The 22,263-nt window shown below is 40.9% G+C and overlaps 1 protein-coding gene across 4 annotated transcripts in view; it reads right to left on the reverse strand.

Moving 5' to 3' along the window:
• Window positions 1-21,109, reverse strand: part of LOC142402018 (calpain-5-like) — a 48,021-nt gene extending 26,912 nt beyond the window's left edge. For all 4 annotated transcript variants that reach the window (XM_075487462.1, XM_075487461.1, XM_075487464.1 and 1 more), the window contains exons 1-2: window positions 20,949-21,109; window positions 7,861-8,034 (exon numbers count right to left, since the gene is read on the reverse strand). In XM_075487462.1, coding sequence (XP_075343577.1) covers window positions 7,861-8,025 — 165 coding nt within the window. In that variant the 5' untranslated portion in view covers window positions 8,026-8,034; window positions 20,949-21,109. The remainder of the gene's footprint in view (window positions 1-7,860; window positions 8,035-20,948) is intronic.
• Window positions 21,110-22,263: the final 1,154 nt, after the last annotated feature.

Genomic DNA, 22,263 nt, shown 5'->3' on the forward strand with positions numbered 1-22,263 from the left:
CCTACAAATGGTTGTGGTCCAGACTTTTATTCACTTGTCTACAGCCCTTTTCCTACAGCCAGTTCAAAGTGAGACTGATGTGCCTTGTGTTGCCTTTGGCTATCTGTTTGTACGGTACAGAGGCAGAATCGGAGGTCGAAGTTAATGTGTCTCTGGGCTGGCAGGGGAAGTAGTCCCAGAACTCTAAATGATGCAGTTGTCACCCTTATTTTCCTACACTGGCTTGCTTTTTGTTAGCACACACTGATACATTGCTACAGCACCTCTGTGTGGTAAGGATGTGTGTAGGGCATCTTCTTTGTGACAATATAGCACAACCTTAATTACATCCCAGTGAAACACAATTGTATAATGCCTACCCAGCTACCACCATTCTGGTCAAATCAACTGACCAATCTGAGCTGACTGGGCCTTTTAGTATGAAGGCTTTAAAGAGATAGGACCTCTGGGCTTCTGCTTACACTCAAAGTACACTCAATGGGTCAATCAACAAACTACCTTAATTGTAGTTTATCAAACTTTATCATAAAAAGATGGCTGTGCTATGGCTGGCAAAAAGAAAGGCGTTTTGTACAATTCTGAAGTCTAAATTTCCCTGTTGTAAGTTGTCTTAATGGACCTTTTAAACATATTGTTTCATTTTGACAGCATGCTGCAATTGAGTGTCCTAACTGTTACAATAAGAATCACAGACATTTAAAAGCTCTCCCAGTGTATGTAAATCCAACAGTGTTATAGTGCAGAGTTCCCTTCACTGACTGTTTTTCAAAAATAGAATGGCAGCCTTAAGCCTGATTCTTACTCGGCGCAACCTCGCTTTGACCCATTCTTACTGGCTGGTCGCAAATGGCGCAAACGGTCACGTGACCCAAAATTCCGCCACGCCCCCCGTCGCAAGCTAAAAAATCCTCGCGCGTCGCAAGGGCGCGCACACAACTTTTTTTCTGACTTCGCGTGAGCTCAACCGGAAACAGCTGACCAAGAGAAAGAAAAAATAAACACTGCAGAGACCGCGGTGACCGAGAGGATGCGCCTCTACAAACATCTGTACGACACGTCTATGAAGTTACACTGGGACAACGTTTGACAACGTTTGACAAAGTTCGTCTTGTTGCAAAAGACGAACATTCCACCTTCTCTTCTGTTTTTGCCGCAGCCGCTTAGCTCTGAGATACATATACAGTTCTACACCCAGAGTAAATTCATTCCTCATCAGATGTGCCAGCCTCTGCTGACGTGACACCACAGGTGGCATTGTGTATGCTTTCTTCGTATGCTTTTCAGCTTGTTTCCTCAACAGTGACGCCCGTTGGTCTGGAGAGAACTGGAAATGTGACGCATACTCGGCGCAAACTGCGCTTATGAGCTGAAGGAACTGTGAAGGGGCTGGCGCTTTCGATGACGTCATTAATGGTTCTCGAGCCAGAACAGTTGCGCGGTTGCGCCGAGTAAGAATCAGGCTTTAGTAAAATTGGTGTGGGAAGTGTATAGTGTGACAGTATATAGTAGATTATCTAGTCTAGTTAAGATATGAATAATCCCAAATTGGAAGAACAGAAAGAGCAGCAAAAGGACAGGCTGAGACATGAGTCAGACATAGAAGCACATTTTATCAGAGCCCCCTCTTCAGGCTCACACACTGCCGCTGGGATTTCACAAGAGCCATAAATATTTCCTGGACGTATCTGAGCAAGGATAACACCGAACACAACAGACTCTGGGGGGTATAAGACACTGAACCTTCACCCTGACACAGAGAGCACAGCCTCTCACCTCTTTACATTCTCACAGGGAGCAACAATGCGAACCCTTAAACCCTCACAGGCTGTTTTTTCTCTTTCAATCTAACGGTTTTTGTTTAAACCAGAGATTTTGACTTGTCAAGAAAAAAGAATCCAGTTGATATGTTGTGATGAAAAGGTTTATAAAATGAATGAATTATTATGTCACCTTTTATTTTTGTGAGACTTAAAGGTGGGGTAGGAGATCCTGGATTTTGAGTCCAGCGAAGCTGCATTTTGAAAATACACCGGTAAAAAGTCCCAACCCTTTTCTTCACTTTCCCCCCGAAGGCACGCCTCTAGAGTACATGAACGCGCACGAGCACGAAGGTGCACGAGCGCTGTTCTGACAGCAAGCATCGATCGTTGCCATATTTAGTATTTAGTATATGATAACTATACGTTTAATAATGCTAGGTGCTAGCCAAGCTGGCTCTAGTTTAGCTCCCTGCCAAGCTTCTGGACGCGTAATTCGTTCACGGAGCAGGGTACGCGCACAGGGGGGGAAGGAGGGGGAGGGAGGAGCAGATTGCAGTTTGATAGACGCATCAGAATCCAATCATTGTTAACGGTCCGTTCAGTATGATTGGATAGTGTTTTTCCTAGATTGTACGTTCTAGAGGCCACTAAAACTTTTCATATTTGTGTCAAAACTTTTAATTAATTGGTTCCAATGGGGGTGTGAAGAGTATTTCAAGCAATATGTAAAAAAATGCTCCAGAAAAAGATCCCCTACCCCGCCTTTAAAGCAATACAATGTAACTTCTCAAAAAGCCCATTATGGAGCTCCCCCTACAGGCTTGGAGGTAATGTACGGTTACACTGTCGTAAATACAACACCCTTTCGCTTTCACGTTTCACGTTTGTTGACGAACCGGCGAGGAGTCAGAAGGTGCAAGCTATGTCGACCGAGAAGGTAAGCGTAATCAAATGTACCTGGGAGCGTGAGAGGGGTCTATTTGTTTTTGCGGTAGGTGTGCCAGAAAGCAAGTCGAAGTACTTCCGCTCAGCTCCCGGGCCGGTCCAGCAAAGTTACATAGCGCAGTTTTTCCAACTCAGACCCCCGAAGGGCATAGGAGACAGGCCAATCGTAATATTAAAACTCATTCTAGCCGCACAATTTTTTTCAAGCTGTTATTTTAAGGTAGAAATGTTACATAGTATTGATTTAAAACAGTTTTCCACAACATTTCTAATCATTTCAAACGAGTGTGAGGTGGATCTGACGGAGAACCCCAGAAACTACATACTCCCATTGGGTTGCAGCTAGTTAATCCCTATCTAAGGCCATTCTAATGCATTGTAATCTATTTAACTTTAAACAAGGCTACAATCCACACAATGAACATTGTGGCTTATTTAATAATACATGAAACTAGAAAGTGAGACAATAAACTCATTGGGAAAATGTTTACTTACATCACAAATCAAGTGAGAAATATGGTCAGGTTGATTGGGGGGGGGGGTGACCTCCTTTTGTGTTTTCCTTGACCTCATTAAAAACCTCATGGGGTTAAGGAAAGACAGTAGGAAGAATTCTTAAGCACTTAGGAAAAGACAAGCACTGAGAACTCGCCCACACTTACACTAAGCTGCGATGTGGGTCTGCAACACTGAAACTACACAATAAATAAATAAATATTTTACATCGATTGCAATCTTATCATCATTGTTAAATGAAAATCATGTCACTGTATCATATTAGAGATAATATAGAATATTACTTTATCATCAAAGTTTGTAACTGAAATGAAAAAAAAAGTAAAAAATGTGTGTCATCACCGGCTGTTCATACTCATCCTCCTGTCTTCATATTTATGCACATGAATAGCAGTTAGTACGACTGGATGAAAATGTTTAAGCATCGCTATCAGAGCTGTGGCCGCAAGGAATTGTGGGATGGAATTATCTCTGGTCTCTCATGAAGGATGGTCCGGTGTGTCCTATGCCAAAGAGGATAATTAAGGAAGCATTGGAGCTCCTTTCCTTCATATTAAGAGAATTCAAACAGCTCTTATCTTGGCTGCTGCGTAGATACTTCTGCGTCATTTCACTCAGTCGGGAAGGTTCCTTAACAAAATAGATTATTCTACGGGACTGGAGAATTATTTTCCCATAAACTTCTATAGAATCTGAACTACATGGTCCATCAAAAGAATGGAGAAGCCCTCAGAGCTGGTGCAATGTTCGTCCTCTGTTCAGTGAACTGTCAGTTTATACACGACAGAAATGTGTCGTTGATGATTCACCTGAATAGATGCTGTTATTTCTACTCTAAACATCTACTTGCTACATATCAGGTTGCTGCCAACAGGCTTTTAAAAAACTAATACTTAAATACTTTAAGCAGTAAAGAATGCTGAAATGTATGTCTATATTTGGATATTTATAAAAATGTGAGTGTGAAATCTGCTTCAATAGTGCTTGTTTTGGACAAATGGTAAGAACAAAAGCCTCAACATCAAATTAAAAAAGAAAAAAAAAATATGTTTTGTTTTGAATTTTGGTGAAATACACTGAAAACAGGTCAGCCAAAGCCCTGATCTACACATAGAAGTCAACTGTATTTTTTAAGGGAATTCAGCAACACAGTTATGTGACCGCACCAAAATGTTTACCCTTCAATGGGCAGAATGAGTCCACATGTGAGAGTGATGTCATATTTTAAATGAGCTTTTGTGAGGACATTAAAATTTGATTGCTTTGAACATTTAATTCTCTCAAAGCCACTCTGCCGCAAATAGTTTGATGTCTAACTTCATTATCTTGCACTTTCTTCTGAATAAAATACTGGATTGTAAATGACTTTTCAGTACCCATCCGGAAGAAAAGAAAACCATTTCAGCAAGAGTCTACCGTTCAAATGATTTTGTTTTAGAGCCCATATTATTCTCATTTACAAGTTCATGGTGTTATTTTGGGTGTCTTCTAAACCACATTTACATGCTTAAATGCATTATTTTTCTAATACATCAGCATCTCTTTGTCTGAAATCCTGAGTTGTTTTGTTTAAGGCCCTCCTCCTGAAAGGCCCAGTCTGCTCTTACTGGTCAGCTGGAAGGTCAAAAACAAGGCAACACTGACTACATAAACAACCTGTTATGTTATATGACCGCAGTTCATGACCCTAAAGAGCTGTCGGTTCTGAAGAAACTCCAAGAATTCAACCGTACGCAACTGAATTAGCTTCAGACTCCAAATAAGAAGTGACTCCATGTTAAGGTTTGAAATAGTTTCATTTGGAAATTCTCTATCCCATTAAATTTTTGTCAACTTTACATCATTTCCTGTTTTATTCAGAAAAATCCATTTTCCATTATTCAAATGAATTAGTTTTGCTTTCTGTGTTTGCTATACACCTTTGTGTTTAATTCATTACCTCAAATCTGTATCCTATTAGTCATCATCATCCACCTCAGTATTTACCAAAGGCCCTTTATTTACTGTAACAGCCAAGAGTGCCTGGCTTATACATAGCGACAGTCCTTTTTTCTAAACTTTAAGCACTTGTTTCATGTTTCCACATATCTGTGTGTTCATATGAGTCAACTGGGAGTCCATTAGTTGCTATGGGAATGCTGTCATCTCTGATAGTTGTCCAAAAACTCAACCGTCTGATTTCTTCGCTTTTGGAATTTACCTCAAATACGTTGAAAAAGTTTGATTATGTGGTGGATTATGGAGAGGGTCACACCGTGTGCCAGAAAAAGAAACCGTTAACTTGATATGACGTTCCCAACACTTCCTGCATTGTATCAAATTAAGATCCTTTATGAATATAAGTGAATAGAAACCCACAAGCTGGATATATACCACATAAAGTAAGGAATAAAACTGTACTATTATACTATAACACAACACAGTTGTGAGGTAATGAAGTCAACACAAAAAAATTAACTAAACTGCTTACTTTCAATTACATTCTGATCTTGAGACAGCACTTTTATTTCATTCAATGATACAATGTTTTATAGGAGGGGGGAAACAGAACAGTAGTTAAATACTGAAGGAATTCAGAGACAGGATCCACCATTTTGGACTCTGCAGCCATTTAACCTCAGAAGTCCGGCACCATCAAAATGGATCACATTGGTAGAAATTTAGAAGTCAAAGTTCACCAAAGTTAAGATGGATGCAAAAAGGAAATGCACGAGTAGCATGTGCTGTTTCCATTCTATATACTTTTCCTGGTAATAAGTTAGTTATAAGTTAACAACTAGTAAATTATCTGTCAAACAGTGGTGGTGTTCTTTCAAAAAACAGTTGAACTCCTTATCTCACCAGATATGACAGGTTGGTAGGAAATACTATGTTAAACCCCAACAATGACAGGAGCAAATACCATTTTACTTGTGTTTGTAATTTACTAAACTACAACTTCAATTTTTTGGATTTAAAAGAAAGGTCATCAGCAGCAACCTTTCCATGCGTAGGCCACGATAAAAATCTAAAAACAGATGGGCTTTCTGATCTCCTGACACAAACGCCTTCACTAAAAACACAAGTCGTGTCCTGGTAAAAATAAAAAAGGATTCTCCTCCTGCTTACTCTCCCCTCAACGTCCTACAATTTTGGTCAGCATGACTGGCATCAGTGCAGACCAAAACATGCAATCTGTGTGACCCAGTTTCCATGGCAATGCACGCTGGCTGTCACTGCAGCAACACACAGGCAGAAGGAGGTTACACCATCCAGAACCACAGCCTGCTGTGTGAGGGGGATAACAGTGGCAGGGGACTCAGCTCACCAAATCCTGAGGCCCTACATCCTCCACAGCCTAAACATTTGTCCAGCTCCGTCTTATGCAAGGAGACTAGAGAGGAGTGCTGTGGAGCAATTACTGAACACTGCTGTTAGTGGTGAATTATAAATGATTATTCATACTGTAGGGTTATTAATCTCCTATGCTGCAGGGACCTTAGGCATTGATAGCTAGATGGTTTTGACACATTTAAAGGTGCAAGTATTGCTCATTATTTATGCCTGGTGACTTTAAAAGACATAATTCTCCAGCGGATTACCTGCGCCTCACTGACTGACCGAGGACTGAGATTTCTTTTATGGGGATGTACAAATGACTAAATGATTCTGAACACAGGAAGATGGATTGTGCAAATAGCAAAGCAAGATACTTTCTAATTCAGACTTGGGAGACTGCCGTTTAAAACAAATACATCACAAATTTCATTTCCACTGAATTTTCCAGGCTACATAAAAATCCGTGTAAGCCGTGCTGCCTGGAGCGCTACTGCACCTGAAGCTGTTTGATGGCTGTCAAAACACCTTTCCATGAGCACAAACACAAGGGGGAAAAAACTGTTTCAAATGACTAAGTCTGGCTTTAACAGAGGATAGTGCCAACATTTTAACTGATTAACTGAGACTGCCTGTATTCTAAGGGAATTTGGTAAAAATCAATGCTGAAAATATAACTTCTGCACTTTAAAATTCACAGTTATAAGTTAGCAAAATCACCTCTATCCCTAAGCACTATAAACTGTTAAATCCCATGGACGACACCCAAGAAAGTCCTTGTACGTCTATCTATGCATGCAGTATTTACGTGCACTTACACCTTGGAATCTCTCAGGAGGATATCTCCTGCCATAAGCTGCTGAGGTCCTAACATCCTCCTGCTAGCAGAGATGCAACAATCTGTAGAATTCATGTTGATTTGGTTTAAACAAAAATATTTATATCCTTGCATCCTGATGATTGGACTTCCGGGGTTGACTTCTGCCCAGCTTTGGTTTTAGAGAGCTTGTTGAGAAGTTTTTACATCGGCTCAAGAAACGTTAACTTCCCCTCTTTCTTCTCTGCTCTGCACACATTCACACAGGACTGTTGCCCTTTCAGCAAACAATAAATCTTCACCAGGGATCAGCATTGCCAATGAAGAAGAGCTTTTCTTTCGTTGTTTTCCTTCTAGTTGTCATCCTGTTCACTAGGTAAAAGAATGATTTGTATACGGCTTAATTCTGTATAAATAGGAATGGAAACATACACCTCTCCCCCTTTGTGGTGATCATTTTTGAAGACCAAAGTCAGAAAATCTACCTGAGTGCACAAACCAACTTACCCGAGGCCTCTTCCAGACGACACGCCCGATCCTGTTGCCCTGGTAAAAGAGTGAGTCGTCGGTGGCGGGGAAACGGGGGTCTTCAAAGAGGAGGCCACTCTGCAAGCACTGCCTCTTCAGAGTGGAGTACTGCTGCCCCTCAAAGGCCTTCATTGAAGTGAACATACTGCAGCCCTAACGGACACAAACCAGACGAGGGACACCCATCAGTGCATGTCCTCCACACTTGCATCAGATCATTGGACTGTCACTGCACTTCTGTCATTGACTTTCACTTACGCATTTAAGGAACGTTCTTCCACTCACACACCCCTCGCAGACTGACAGCAGAATCCAGCAGACTGTAATACCATTACACTGAAAAGCTGTAAGCGGAAACAGAAAGTCGATGTGCAGCGCTGCCCTGAGCAAAGCTTGGATTCACTGGGTCAAAATGATTAATCTGTCAATTCACTGATATCCTCTGGGGTATCATTATCGCGTATATGCGTTGAAGAAGCCTCGTGCACATTGATCAGCTCAGGGGACTGGTGAGTCAGGACGGAGACAAACTTAGATGGAGCCATGAAGGCAATAATCAATACTGAGGCATTGGATGAATGACAAATCTTTCCACTGATCACTGAGTGCTTCCTGCAGTCCAGCAAGGATGGTACTGAATGGAATTGAATGATACTTTGTTAACCCCAAAAGGGGAAACTGTATTGTGCATATAAACAAATAACAGTACATTTACACTAGGTTGGTGTCTATACTGTCACCACCAAATTCATAGTTCTCTTTTTTCTTTTAGGCTCTGAAGCTAAAATCCGCTAAATTAATTCTACCTTAACTGATCGTGTTTCTTATTTCCAAATTAAAGGTGCAGCATGTAGCATGATGTAAAATCATGCAGTTCAAACTGCAAACAGCATCCAAATCAATCCTCCCCACCTGACCCAATACTGCCACGGCCTCGAAGAACACCAATGTCAGAGTTGGGTTTGTCCTTTGCAAGAAGACTGTAGTAAAGCTGCACTGCAACATGGAGGGGCTACATGCAGTGTTTCTGGACATAAACTACACATCTCTGAATATTGTAATCACATTCTGCCAGAAGATCACCCCAAATGTTACACATTAGAACTTTAAGCAAGCGGAAAAATATCAGCATGAATGTGGGGTCCTGTTTGTTCCAAACTAATGGGAGCTAGCTCGGGTTTGGCCACAGCCGTTACCTTTCTTCACAAGTCCTTATTTTATTAAGTCTCTCTGTTGAAAAGTTGGGGGACAGCTCTGTAAGCCACATCCTTCACCTCACACACACTCAGCAGATGCATTATTTATATGAATGTACATCCCAAGACTATCACAGATAAAGCAGAACAGGACACAACAGGAAAAATGCTGTAGATTTATATGAATGTGTGACCGCTGAATTTATAAAAAAAAAAAAAAAAACAGCAGGATCACTAATCTTTAAGAGCACCTGAGGGGTGAAACCATCTAATCAAACAAAAGAGAAGTGGTAAAACAGCTGCGATGTTATGTCATATCTCACACAACAAGCAACGAGCCTGAAGATAACAATTTGACGGCGTGCATCGGAGCGTTGTTGTTCTTTATCCTGCTGGTCCACTGATCCACTGGAGGAGTGTTGACCTCGCAGCTGGGAATCGCTGAGATAAAGAAAAGCAGAAAAGCCTCTAAAGTCTGAGACTGAACCTGGAGAATTTGGGATTTTTTTTGCTGCCATCTCTTCAGAACACCTGGAACCTTGCAGATGATTTTATGTTCCAGAGTTGCCCGAACACAACGTGATTAGCAGGAGAGAATCAAGAGGTAGCAGCACTACATGGTGGAAGTCACAACAAACATTTCCCAAGAAGCCTCAAAAGGTGGTAGAATTTATCAGGGTCTTCAAATTACAATCATTTATCAGCTACATTAAACAACTGTGGGCATGAGGACAACGCAAGTAAGAAGTGTAATCATTATCAGTGTAATATTTTCCAAAGCTTTACACATTCAGGGACCTGTTATGGTTGGAATACTATAAGTTCCATCATACTGTTTTAGCATCACTAACCTCTTCTGAGAGAGGGGGCACAGATGAAGTGTCTGATTTTGCTACCAGAGGCCACAGCTCAGTTCATATGCTACCAAACATCGGTGCTTGTAGCTTTTATGCATGAACACAATGTTCTGTGTAGGATGAAGCTTTTAATGAGCGCGGTGCTCCAGCAGCGAGGCAGGGGAGAGACGCTCAGATGACGTGGGAGGGCTCACTCCTCTACAGCTTCTCAAACTCTTCCTAACCACCGACCAAATGTTCCTGTGATGCTGTTTGTGACAGCCATGGTATGAACAGAAAACAGCACACAGATGGACCAGTGCAGATGCATCTGATTTACAGTCAGTATCCACCTGGATATGAATATTTGAACTGGATGGGGGAAAAAAAATTCACACTGATGCAGATGTTAATCACTGCAACCAGATCAGTCACAACACATCTCTTAGAGAGCTGATTCACACAGAGACTGGACAGTGAGGTATGAAGAGAATCTGTACAGTGTGCCCTCATTCTTAAAAAGAGATCCCTCAACAATTTACTTTGTTTTGCTTGGCGTCATAAGAGTGGACAAAGTCAAAGTTGATGAAAAACAACTAGACATATCTTTCATAATCTTTTAGATGCTTTTCCCCTATAATGCCAACAATTATTTAGTTTAGTTTATTCCAAGCAAAAATTATATACAGAACAAGCGGCTAACTACATTACAATTTTTGTACAATACACAAACTGAACTTCCATCCATCCATCCATTATCTATACCGCTGAATCCGTCGATCGGGTCGCGGGTGGGCTGGAGCCTATCCCAGCAGTCAATGGAAGAGAGGCGGGGTACACCCTGGACAGGCCGCCAGTCCATCGCAGGGCCACATAGAAACATATGAGACAAACAACCATGCACGCTCACACTCACTCCTAAGGACAATTTAGAGATGCCAATCAACCTAACATGCATGATTTTTTGGACAGTGGGAGGAAGCCGGAGTACCTGGAGAGAACCCACGCATACACGGGGAGAACATGCAAACTCCACACAGAAAGGCCCCAGCTGGGTGTTGAACCTGGAACCTTCTTGCTGTGAGGCGACGGTGCTAACCACCACACCACCGTGCAGCCCAAACTGAACTTATTCGTAGTATTTTAGAAGTACATTTATACAACTTAGATTCAAATAAGCTTGGAAAGGAGTGGGACAAAGACAAGCTTATAGATTCCCACCCCCATTCAGTTCTTAATAAATAATAAGGCCGCCGCCATTTACATCATTGGTTCGCCATCAAATGTGTGTACATAGTACAGTTGCAATAAAGTAAAAAAAAAAAAGGAAAAAATACATACACATACACACATACATACATATGTACATATACATATATATGTATACATATATATATATATGTATACATATATATATATATATATACATACATTTCTCTTCCCCCATTTCTTCTTCCTTAAAAAATATCAGCAATGGCAATAAGAATACCCAAAGGGTAAGGCCTGTGAGTAACTGATCATAACATCTTTTACTGTCGTACGCAGCGATCTTCTTGCGCACTGTACTTTAATAATATAATTTTTTTGTACCTTAGTTTGAAAAGGTGAATGGATGGGCATTGTTTAATATTGGCACATAGACTGTTCCATAGAACTGTTCACTATTATAACTATAATGAGTTCAGTTTGTCATGCTGGTGACTGATGTAGCTGCTGTAGCCAGGAGCCTCGAGACACGAGGAGTCAGCCTCAGTGATCCGCTGATAGCATTAGACAATACTATACAATATTTCTTTATTCGCTACATCATGTAGGATGGTAAGGTGGGGTAACTTGGAAATGTTGCCATAACATGACTTGTCCAGAGGAGGAATTCTGACATAAAGACACTGTCAGCAGCCGTTTCCAGTACATGTAGCAGACTTCACATCACAGCATAACACACTGTGGTGCAGAGTCAAGTGACAACTTCACAGGAAGTTCCTAACCAGTTTGTGACTGTTACGTTCCTGGAAAATTTATTTAAATTGGCCCCATTATTTTCAATGCAAGTCTAACCTTGGACGTTTAAAGTGATGTAATAGCATGGCTCTGTGGTGGCTCTCTGGTATATAAAATCAAAACAGTTTTAAGTTAGCTGAGAACTAGCAACAGTGTTGAACCAGCACTGGAACCGCTTTGGTAAAAAAAATACAGGTTCTTACAGGGACACTGAAATAAGATTCACAGGACCGATGGGGTCTCTGAGGTCACACTGGAGCTGTGGAGCTCTAAACTTTGAATTAGTCTTGTTAGCAAAGCTACTAAACAGCATCCTCACCTTGTTTGTTTTACCTACAGAAAATGAATAAAACCAAATCCTGTTCAGCTCTCTTAATAACGAATCACTACCAAGCTGCATTATGAAATAAGGTACTCTTTAATTGGGCTGCGGTGGTGTTTTCACCCTCCCGCAGAGCTCCACAATATCTAATATCTGACGGAAAACAAAGAGAGAAAAAACAGAGAGAGACGCAGGGAGAGCATGAAATGTGACTACTGTACCTTTCAAACAACATTAACCGGAAAGCTTCAAGCACTGATTTGTTCTGACACTCAGAGAAATGCAGCTCTTTCAGGAGAGACCTGTGACATGTTTAACCCAAGCAGGCAAATAATCTGGCTGTAAAGCAGCAAACAACTACAGCTTTTTTTTTATAACTTGACTACAGTTAATGTAGGAGCTATTTCTTTTTTTCTAGTTAAGCCATAGAATTTAGATTTATATTATTTGCTTAGTTTTTGGTTGAATTTTTGTTTAATTTGAGTTGTTTAGGATAAATTGGTTTGTAATTAATTTAATAAATTTTTTGTTTGGGAAATGGGCGTTTCACATAAATACTTGTGTTTTAGGGAGCTCTGGGCATACTTGGGTGGTCACATGTTTTTTTTTTTTTTTTACCAGTTAGCAGTTTCAGTTCGTCAATCAGTGGGTGAACAGGTGAGGCAAGCAGAAGCACGCCATGGGAATCAGAGCAGGAGAGGCAAGAAGGGATCTCATAAAGCTTGTCATGTTCTGTTTTGCCTGCAAAGTCGGAATAAAACCCACGATGAACTACATTTTGATGTTTTTGGACCTTCTTATTGCAGAAACCAGAAACCCCACAGTGCGTTAAGTAATGATTTGAGTTCTGTTTAATTTTAGTTTGAAAACCAAAATAAACAAAAGTTTTTTCTTTTCTTTTATTATTATTTTCATAGACAAATAGTCACTACAGTTAATATGCAACTACCTCTTTAAGTAAACGTGAATTAGTACGGGAGTCTTCCCTTGAAATACTGTTTGAGGCACCCTGCTGTAGAAGGTCTACATGTGTGGGTCTCATGTAACACCCGGTCTATGTAAGTAAGCAAGTCCAATCCAGAGGAATTAACAAGCAAGCTGACTCTTGAGCGAGCGATAAAGTAAATTCCTGGGGGAATGCGAGGTTGCAGTTGGAAGCTAAATCTGACAGATGGCCTGGTGTCTTGGCTCGTGACTACGATGGGGAAAACCATGCTGTCATCTGGCCTCTGCGGACTGCCAGCAGCATTACCTGCAGAGAGCCAATTCTGAGGAGAAAGCAGGCTTTATGCTTTTAATACTGTGGCAAGCACAACAACAACAGCCTCTGCTGTGAATTAGAGCTGAAAAGAACCCTTTTTGAGGAAGAGTCAGGAGATACTGTGATTAAGCACCCAAATAATCGCCACGTCTGCAACCATCTAATGTTTCAGTTTCAACCAGATGACTCATGATTAAGGAGCAGGATGAGCTATAAACTCAACATCTGACACATTTTTATCTTTGAAAGAATATAAGTAATCACTAACAGCTGCCCATGTAAAAATGGGGCAACATCACAGAGTTTGGGCTACACTGAATCCTTCAAAGGAAATTCAGTCTCCTAAGCTGCAAACCATCCGAGGGGTTTGAACAATTTGTTGAAAACAGAGAGCCAAATACTCTCAGGGAGATTTATAACTGTGAAATAACTACTTTTTTTTTTTATTCCTTCATATTTTTTGTCAGATATTTAACAAATACTGTTTGTTTTGGGGAGTTGTTAAACTATGAACAGTTCATGTTTTAAATTGTGTGTGCAGCACCTTGGGGTGTGATAATTAAGTAATTCATGTTTATCCTAAAACAAACAAACTATTGACAAATTCTACATTTTGCAAGTGAAAACTACCTGAAAGCACCTACAAATATCAACATTAATTTCCACATTGCCTTTAGTGAAATCAAATCGAAGATTTATTATTTTAATTATTTATTCTCAAAGAAGAGTTTTTACCGTTTTGTTCTTTTTCCAGTAAAATATCTCTAAACCTCTAATGCCTTACTGTCCACATGCCCACAAACTGTGCGTCTATGAGGGGAAACAGACACTTTTCTGCATTTCCTAAAATGAAACATAAAACTATCTCCAGGCTTCAGGTTTCTGAAGCAAAAGTTTCTAAACAACTTAAACTGTTTCGTTATTTAACAAACGATGTGCAATGAACCGTGTGAAGTCTCCAGGTTATGAATGTGATTTGCTGCTGTTACCTTTAAATTGGTTGACACTGCGGTGTGGTGCTTAGCACCATCAGCTCACAGGAGTCTGGTTCGAGTCCTGCCGTTTCTCTGTGGACTTGCACGTTAGCTTAGTTGGTGATTCTAAACTGACCTTGGTGTGAGTGTGCATGGTTGTTTGTTGGTGTGTTGGCCCTGTGATGGACTGGGGACCTTTCCAGGTGTACCCGGCCCCTTTGCCAAATGGCAGCTGGAATATGCTCCAGTGCAACTATGTGTGGATGAATGCCAGTCAGTGCATAAACATTAACAATTAGAACCATAACTGACTGTGACTGGCTTCTTGGTAGTACAGCAAGCTTTTATTCAAAATGATGTTGTTAACATACAAAGTTTGCTGCAGAGCACTGCGGGCAGATGGAGTGTGCCTCTGTAAAAGTGTCCGTTAGAAGGCTGTAAATTTGATTTATTTGACTGCTCCTCCCTGCTTCAGTCAGTGAGGTTGATCACTGGTGACAGAATCTTACACCTAGGTTTTCAGACAAAATGAACCACGCTGAGATGTGAGAGCTTTGATGAAACTGCACTTCACTTGCAAACGAAAGCTGGTGAGTCACGAGATGTTTGACAATTGAAAAAAAAAGATAGCTGCAAATATCTGACCAGAGTATTAACGTGCACAGAAGCTTTCCTGCAGAAGGAAAATGCTGCTCGATCGCAGACAGATGTTTGGGAAGATGTGATCTATGATGATTTATGACTTTGGTTTCCCCACAAGTGGAGAACAAAACAAATGGGAGAATCTTTTATGGAAATTCAATAAAACTGCCTACACCACAGGACTAATAGGACTGAGAAAAAAAATCGGAGAATGAAGGATTCTATTTGTCACAAAGTGGCTAAAATGAAAATAAAGGCTCTTTGTCTCATAGTACAAACAGAAAGAATACATGAAAGCCCAGCAACTGTGGTTGTTGGCAATAAGGCATTAACATGATTCAATACTGTATGCTTGATGAATTGCAGTGATTTGCTGTACATTAGTGGTCTTTCAGAGGAGGAAGACTTCTGTGGACAAAGATTTGACAGTTTATTCATGGCTGAGAGATGATGCAGTAAAATCATGAAGGCTCCTGAAATGGAAGGAGAAGATGTTCAATCGATAATCTATTGCAAAACCCCCCCCCCCAAAAAAACGCGTCCAGCAGATGAGTAGAGTGTTGGCAAAATAATAAAACATCCGATGCATCATTAGCTAAACTGGGAACGTGAGGTGTTGATATTGGACAATAAATGATTCATAAAGAAATGCTTTCCTCTCATTTCTGATTGGGAGCAAAACTTGCGACCCCCTGCTGGTTTACTCAACAGCCATAGCAGACCATGATCTTGTGAGGTTACAGACTTCAGTAGAGAGGCTGCAGCAGTGTTATACAGTCTGCAGTCTCAGACGTGTCTGTGCTGTGACTGAGCAACACACATAAACACACGGCTGAATATGAGCTTTAGCGCAGGCTGCAAATGGCCCTTACTTCATTCTGCAAAGCCTGGCTGCTGGTCAGCAGATGTCAACATTGATCTCATTCATTTGGTGTTGCCTGGTACTGGCAGAAGTGCCACATGGGGCTGATACTGGTGCAAAGGCATCATTTTTGACATGCAACTCATTCACTTATGTTACTACCACTAAAAGGTGTAATGTGGTTCCACTGATGTCTTATCTCTTCTCTGTAAATAATGTACCGCTAATTTTCTTAATTTGATGATAAACCGACTGGTCAGGAAAGAGAAAATGTCCATCAGAGGATCCCAGTACAAAAACATTAAATTAATAATCACATGGCATGCATTTTTTAGCATGATAAAATTACGTATTCACGCCACCCAAAGTTTAAAAAAAAAAAAAAAAGAGATATGTGCACGTTTTAGTATATTTATGCAAAAGGAACTTGTTTCATCCAGCAATCTCGAACTGACCGGATGAAAGTCAGGATTGGTGGAATTCTCAAGGAGCTATGCACCGATGGCAGCTAAAGCATGCACGTTATCCACCGCGAGCATTTTAAAAGCGGAGGTTATCGTGCTACAAGGAACAAGTGATCCATTAGTATTTTATCAGAGTACAGAACTTTGTTTTTAACTTCAGAGATGTCTCTGAAACCAAACATTTTTTTTTTGGTTTTGAGGCAAGTTGACCCCGTTCAGCTTCTCTAAAGACCCAGCAATGTTGGAGCAGTGGGTGCGGTTTGTTTTTCCTGGCCAGCAAGACTGTCAGAAAAATATATGGAGTCATTCGCTACACTTCGACAGATTCCGAAAGTCAAGGATGTTCAAACACTAAAATGGCAAAAGTCTGAACCTCAAGCAGTTTCACTCACTGCTTGAAATGTCCGTGTTGTGTTGGCACTAGACTTACAGACGGATTTTAGTTCAAACATCGTGGTTACACTGAGTGAAAGGCAGCTAAGGGGTCTAATGGTATTCTACTGCTCAGAAGTTAACCACACAAGCAGGCATTGAGCATATTTACCAAAGGCAAGGAAAGGCAAGGCATCTTTATTTATACAGCGCATTTCATACCACAGGCAACTCAATGTGCTTTACATAAAGACAAGGCATTTAAAAGAACAGCATAAAGCAGCAATTTAAAGAGAAAAAAAATAGAATAAAAATTAAAAACACAGTTAAAAGCAATCAAAGAAGAGGGGAAAAAGAAAAATTAAACTCAACCATAAGCACACGGAAAGAGAAATGTTTTTAACCTGTATTTAAAAGTGCTCACAGTTGGGGCTGATTTCAGTTCTGCTGGTAGTTTGTTCCAGTTGTGTGCAGCATAACAGCTAAAAGCTGCTTCACCGGGTCCAGTTTGAACTCTGGGCTCCACTATCTGACCTGAGTCAGCAGATCTCAGAGCTCTACTGGGTTTATACTCTGCTAGCATGTCATTCATGTATTCTGGACTTAAACCATTCTGTGATTTGTAGACGAGCAGCAGAACTTTAAAATCTATTCTGTATCTGACCGGGAGCCAATGTAAAGACTTGAGAACTGGGGTGATGTGATGTGATCTCTGTGTTCTGGTTAAAACTCGGGCTGCAGTGTTCTGAATGAGCTGCAGCTGTTTGAGACTCTTTTGGGGGAGTCCAGTCAGAAGACCGTTACAGTAGTCAAGTCGGCTGGAGATGAAAGCATGAATCAGCTTCTCCTGATCTGTTTGGGACATGAAACCCTTCATTCTGGATATGTTCTTAAGTTGATAAAAGGCTGATTTGGTGACTGATTTGATATGATTGTTGAAGGTCAGGTCTGAGTCTATCAGCACGCCGAGGTTCCAGACTTGGTCTTTAGTTTCTAGAGACAGTGACTCAAGATGTTTACTGACAGCAAACCTCTTCTCTTTGTTGCCAAACAAAATGACCTCAGTTTTTTCTTGATTTAACTGAAGGAAATTTTGGTTCATCCACTTTTTGACTTGCTCTAAGCAGTCGCACAATGACTCTATAGGACTGCAGTCATCTGGAGACAGTACGAGATATATCTGTGTGATAGAAACAGAAATGTCCTGGTGTAATCTTCGCTGTGACAATTCATCGTGCTGCTCACTTTGATATTTGAGATCTGATTCTGGCTCCAACACTCATGTCTAGGTTGCTTGTGCCGTCCTGCTTAAAAATGTAGCATGTTTATCAAAGCTTTTTCTTGTGTATGTGTTGTCATGAGTAGTGCGCGTTCACGAGTCACCGTCATTGGCTGACAGTCACGGGTCTTCCCCTGACTGACTGATTGTTACCATGGACAGTTTTTTTTATTAATAAGCTAGATGGTTACGAACTTATTTCGACCTGTTCTAAGAGCCTGATGAAAACTGACCTAACAAACATGCGTGTCGAAAATATCGCTGTGAAACCAGCCGCTGCTTTTCCCTAACAGGAGTTAACATGACTGAACCATTATTGTGAGCATTTTATACCTTGGTGAAGGTTTCCGTCAGCATCGCTCTCAGACCTTGCAGAGTGAAGGATTCTGGGTATTTTTCCATGTAAATGGACAGAAATGCAGTCTTCCAAACACTGAGATGCTTCACGTTGGTCGAATACTGATTGACTGAAAGCTCATTTCAGCCAGGAGGAGTCCACTACAACCAGTTTTATAACAACAATAACAAAGAGGACAAAAAGCAGAGCAATAAAAACAATGTAAAACAAAGTGACAGCTGCTACACTGGAAAAATCTTCATTTTCCTAACACTAAGCACCCCTCCATCAAAAAGCAACACTTTTCCCACAATAGAGTCTGTGTTTTCCACAGCAGAGCAAAGCTAAACGATCAACAACAGCACCAACTGAACTAAGATGGCTCACAGCTCAGATTGTTCCACACATTTCCATTACTGCCCCCAAGTGGCAGCAACATGCTATAAAGTGTAGACGTCCGTTTGCGAAGGCCCAACACAGAGATTCTACAGAAGTATGTCCATGGCCTTAGCCACTTCACCGTGGAAAGCATTTATCCAAGCAGCAGATAGAGCAGCCTGCACAGCACCATGGACAGCTCCTGTTAGCTGTCCATGGTTCTGAATGCGTTAGTTCAAGCAACCAACCTTTGAATAACCAATAAACCGGCCACAAAAAACATCTATATACTCACATCTAGAGAAGTGGAATGATGTGCCTAAACTGTACGCTCTCTGGCATCACAGTGAGAGCCTGTTGCTTTAACTGGTTTATTCTGGGTACAGTGTGGCCATGCTGTTGCTAGTGACTTCAGGCTACTTTCTGATATACAGTGTGAGCACAAAAATGAACTGGTAAGCTTTGTTGTCTTTAAACCAACAACAATGAAAACACACAGAGAAATGCAAAGAGAAAGGAAAAATAAATGTATGGAGGGGGAAGATCTTTAAAGTTATATGAGTTATATGCTATATGAGAAGCTCACCAAATGATGTTAAGATTAGAGACAACAGCACGGATATTGTAGTCTGTAATAGTGGTACCATAAGTTATGAACAAAAAAAAAACATGTATACAATACTTTAAGTCATGCAGATTTGTTGTCAAGAAAAACTGATTTTCCCTGCTAGAAATCATGATTCTAAGTGTTCAAACAAGTAATGCTCACAGCAGGAGAAGCCAACTGTGGTAACATTCTGGTCAGAAATCAGGGAGGAGTGTGTTCCTGCGTTGCTGGTGGGGGAGTGAATGATTGAGTTGGCTGCTGCTGACAGACTGATTACACTCACAAGTGAACAGGGAGCAGTAATGCACCAGTATACTACGGACAGAGAGGGAAGGAAGGGTGCGCCAGACCATCCCTCATCCAACCCCACCCCCCCTCTCCTGCATCAGGGAGGAGGGCTATCCCAGCTTCCCATCCTCCCACCATCGTGATCTCCCCTCTGCAGTATCTCCTGCTACTCTAGGCTTGGCCCTGGCAGACAAAGCTCAGGTGCACTGAGGTTACCTCAGTTACTTTAACTGTTGACACAACATTACTGTATTACTGTTCATATATTAAAATGATGGTGCATGCCTTTTCTCCTTATATTGAACAATACAGACATGTAGGCACATTCTTGTAGCAACTTTTAGATCTTTTTAGTCTGTGTGTATCTGGAAAGGAGATGATGATAGTATATTAGCATTTCTTGAAAGTTATCGTAAGATGTACAGGGATTTTCTCCCCAGTGGTAACCCCTTTAAGATCTGAGAGTCTCCACTTTTGGTGCTTACAGGCAAACATAGACTATTAACATATGTTCACTATCTTCTTGGTACTCTGCAGAACAATATACTTTTATTACACTGCATGCAGAGAGATGCAGGCTTCACGGCATCACATCCAAACTCCCACTTTAATAATAGCTGAAGTCAAACTTCCAAAAAAATTCAAATTACCAAAATGAGTGGATATCATTATCTGGTCAGACTAGTTTGCTTCTGAATGCTCTACATGGAATGTGTTCACATTTGGCTCTCATACAAAAAAAAAAATAAAAATCACAGCAACTGTGGATTTATCTTTGCGTTGCCTCAAAATAAAGAAAACAAACTATGAAATATTCAACGTGCTGCTGTGAAACCGCCACCTTGCCAGACCCAATTGACGTCCATGTGTAATACTGGAAAAAAAAAAAAACAAGCTTAACATCATGCAAATAAAAACACAAAGAGGAGCGCTTTAATATCTAAGATGAATAATATATGCCGCTATCTTTGCGCATCATATCGCACAGCTCCTTTTAAAGAGGTGCAAAATGGTTTGATGAAGATTTCCCCTCACCCTCTCCTCCTGTTATGGTTCAGCAACCCCGCGCACAGAGGCCGTATAAATCAGGCGGCTACGGTAAGTAAGTAATAGGATCTCGGATCTCCTGAGATTTTACAAGCCGTTTCGTAAGGCTCGCGGACCGCCGCCTCTCCATCTCCAGCAGCCATTCAAAGAGCACCTGCCTGCCGGGGAAAGCAGCATGAACCGTGCGCACAGAGCGGTTACCTGGACCAGGGCCTCTCCCGTGGCAACGTGGGTCTCTCTCTCGGGTCCTCCTCCGAGGGGTCCAGCCGGTCCGGCTCTCACTCTCCGGGGGCTGCTGGGATTCCTCACCACGCTCTCCCTGGTCCACTAACGGAGCTCCTCTCTCGTTTCCAGCGTCAAGTTGCGTTGCTGCAACCAGAAGTTACATTGCCCAGTTTTCAAAATAAAAGAATATTTACTGTTTGGTTCCCATAAACTAAACATGTTAGAGCACAAATGTGATCAGACGAAAGAGCAAGATTTCATAATAGCAGGTCAGAATTTGGGGGATTTATTTTCCAAACACAATGAAATAAAAAACACAATGAAAGTGTAAAAGAAGGACGTTGTGCTCCAAAATAAAACAGAGAGGAGAAGGACCGTGGACCACAGCAAGTCACATTAGACAAAAACTCAGCTACTGATGTGATGAAGAAGTCTTTGCTTGAATTATAATTGGTGCTCTTCTGATTTTACATTTACGTTGGATGGCAATTGTCCATTTCAAGTGTCAAAGTTGTATATAATGAATACATCTGAAGCGTAAAAATCTAAGAAATTTAGTCCTATATTGTCTTCTGCGCTCCAGATTCATAGAAATATTACTCTGCCTCACTTTTTGTCCCCTTACTAGTCTCGCACCGTCTTGTCTATAAATTCAAATTCAAATGCTGGTTTGTTTTTTGTTTTCACATGCATGTTGTACTTGTTAATGAATAAATGAAAGCAAAAAACAATGAATTAAGAAATAAATTATCTTAAATACAATCCCATAGAAATGAATGGGCTGAATGTTCAGAGCTGGAGTGCAACTGGAACTCAACAGTGGAAGAGAAATTGAAACATCCCTGATAGATTTTTCCTTAACTTGTTGCACCACTCACAGGTTTCACTCTACAGACAAAATGTTTTTAATTAAAGTGCAGGAACAGTTTAACTCCCAAAGCTAATAGACATGCACTTCTCGGAACAGAAACTTTCAAATGACAGGAAAACGTCCGACTGCTCCATTGACCCCTTTGGCCCCGAAAATACCCCACAGATGTGTTCAACCATGCTAGAAGGAGATGTGTTTTTTTTTCTTTAAATATGAGCAGTTGGAAAATTTAAAAACAAAAACAACAAAAAGACAATGATGACCAACTGCCCTCCAGTTGCTAAAAATACAGGAACAGTCTATAAAGCCAAAATAAATCAGCCTTTAGAGGTAAAACTTGGTTTTTTTAATGGCAAATCTGTTCTGTGTGACTGCAGGATGAGACTAAAGTCATGATGATGAGTCAAAAAGTCATCTGAA

Source organism: Odontesthes bonariensis, chromosome 16 (assembly GCF_027942865.1).
Source record: "Odontesthes bonariensis isolate fOdoBon6 chromosome 16, fOdoBon6.hap1, whole genome shotgun sequence".
Lineage (NCBI taxonomy): Eukaryota > Metazoa > Chordata > Actinopteri > Atheriniformes > Atherinopsidae > Odontesthes > Odontesthes bonariensis.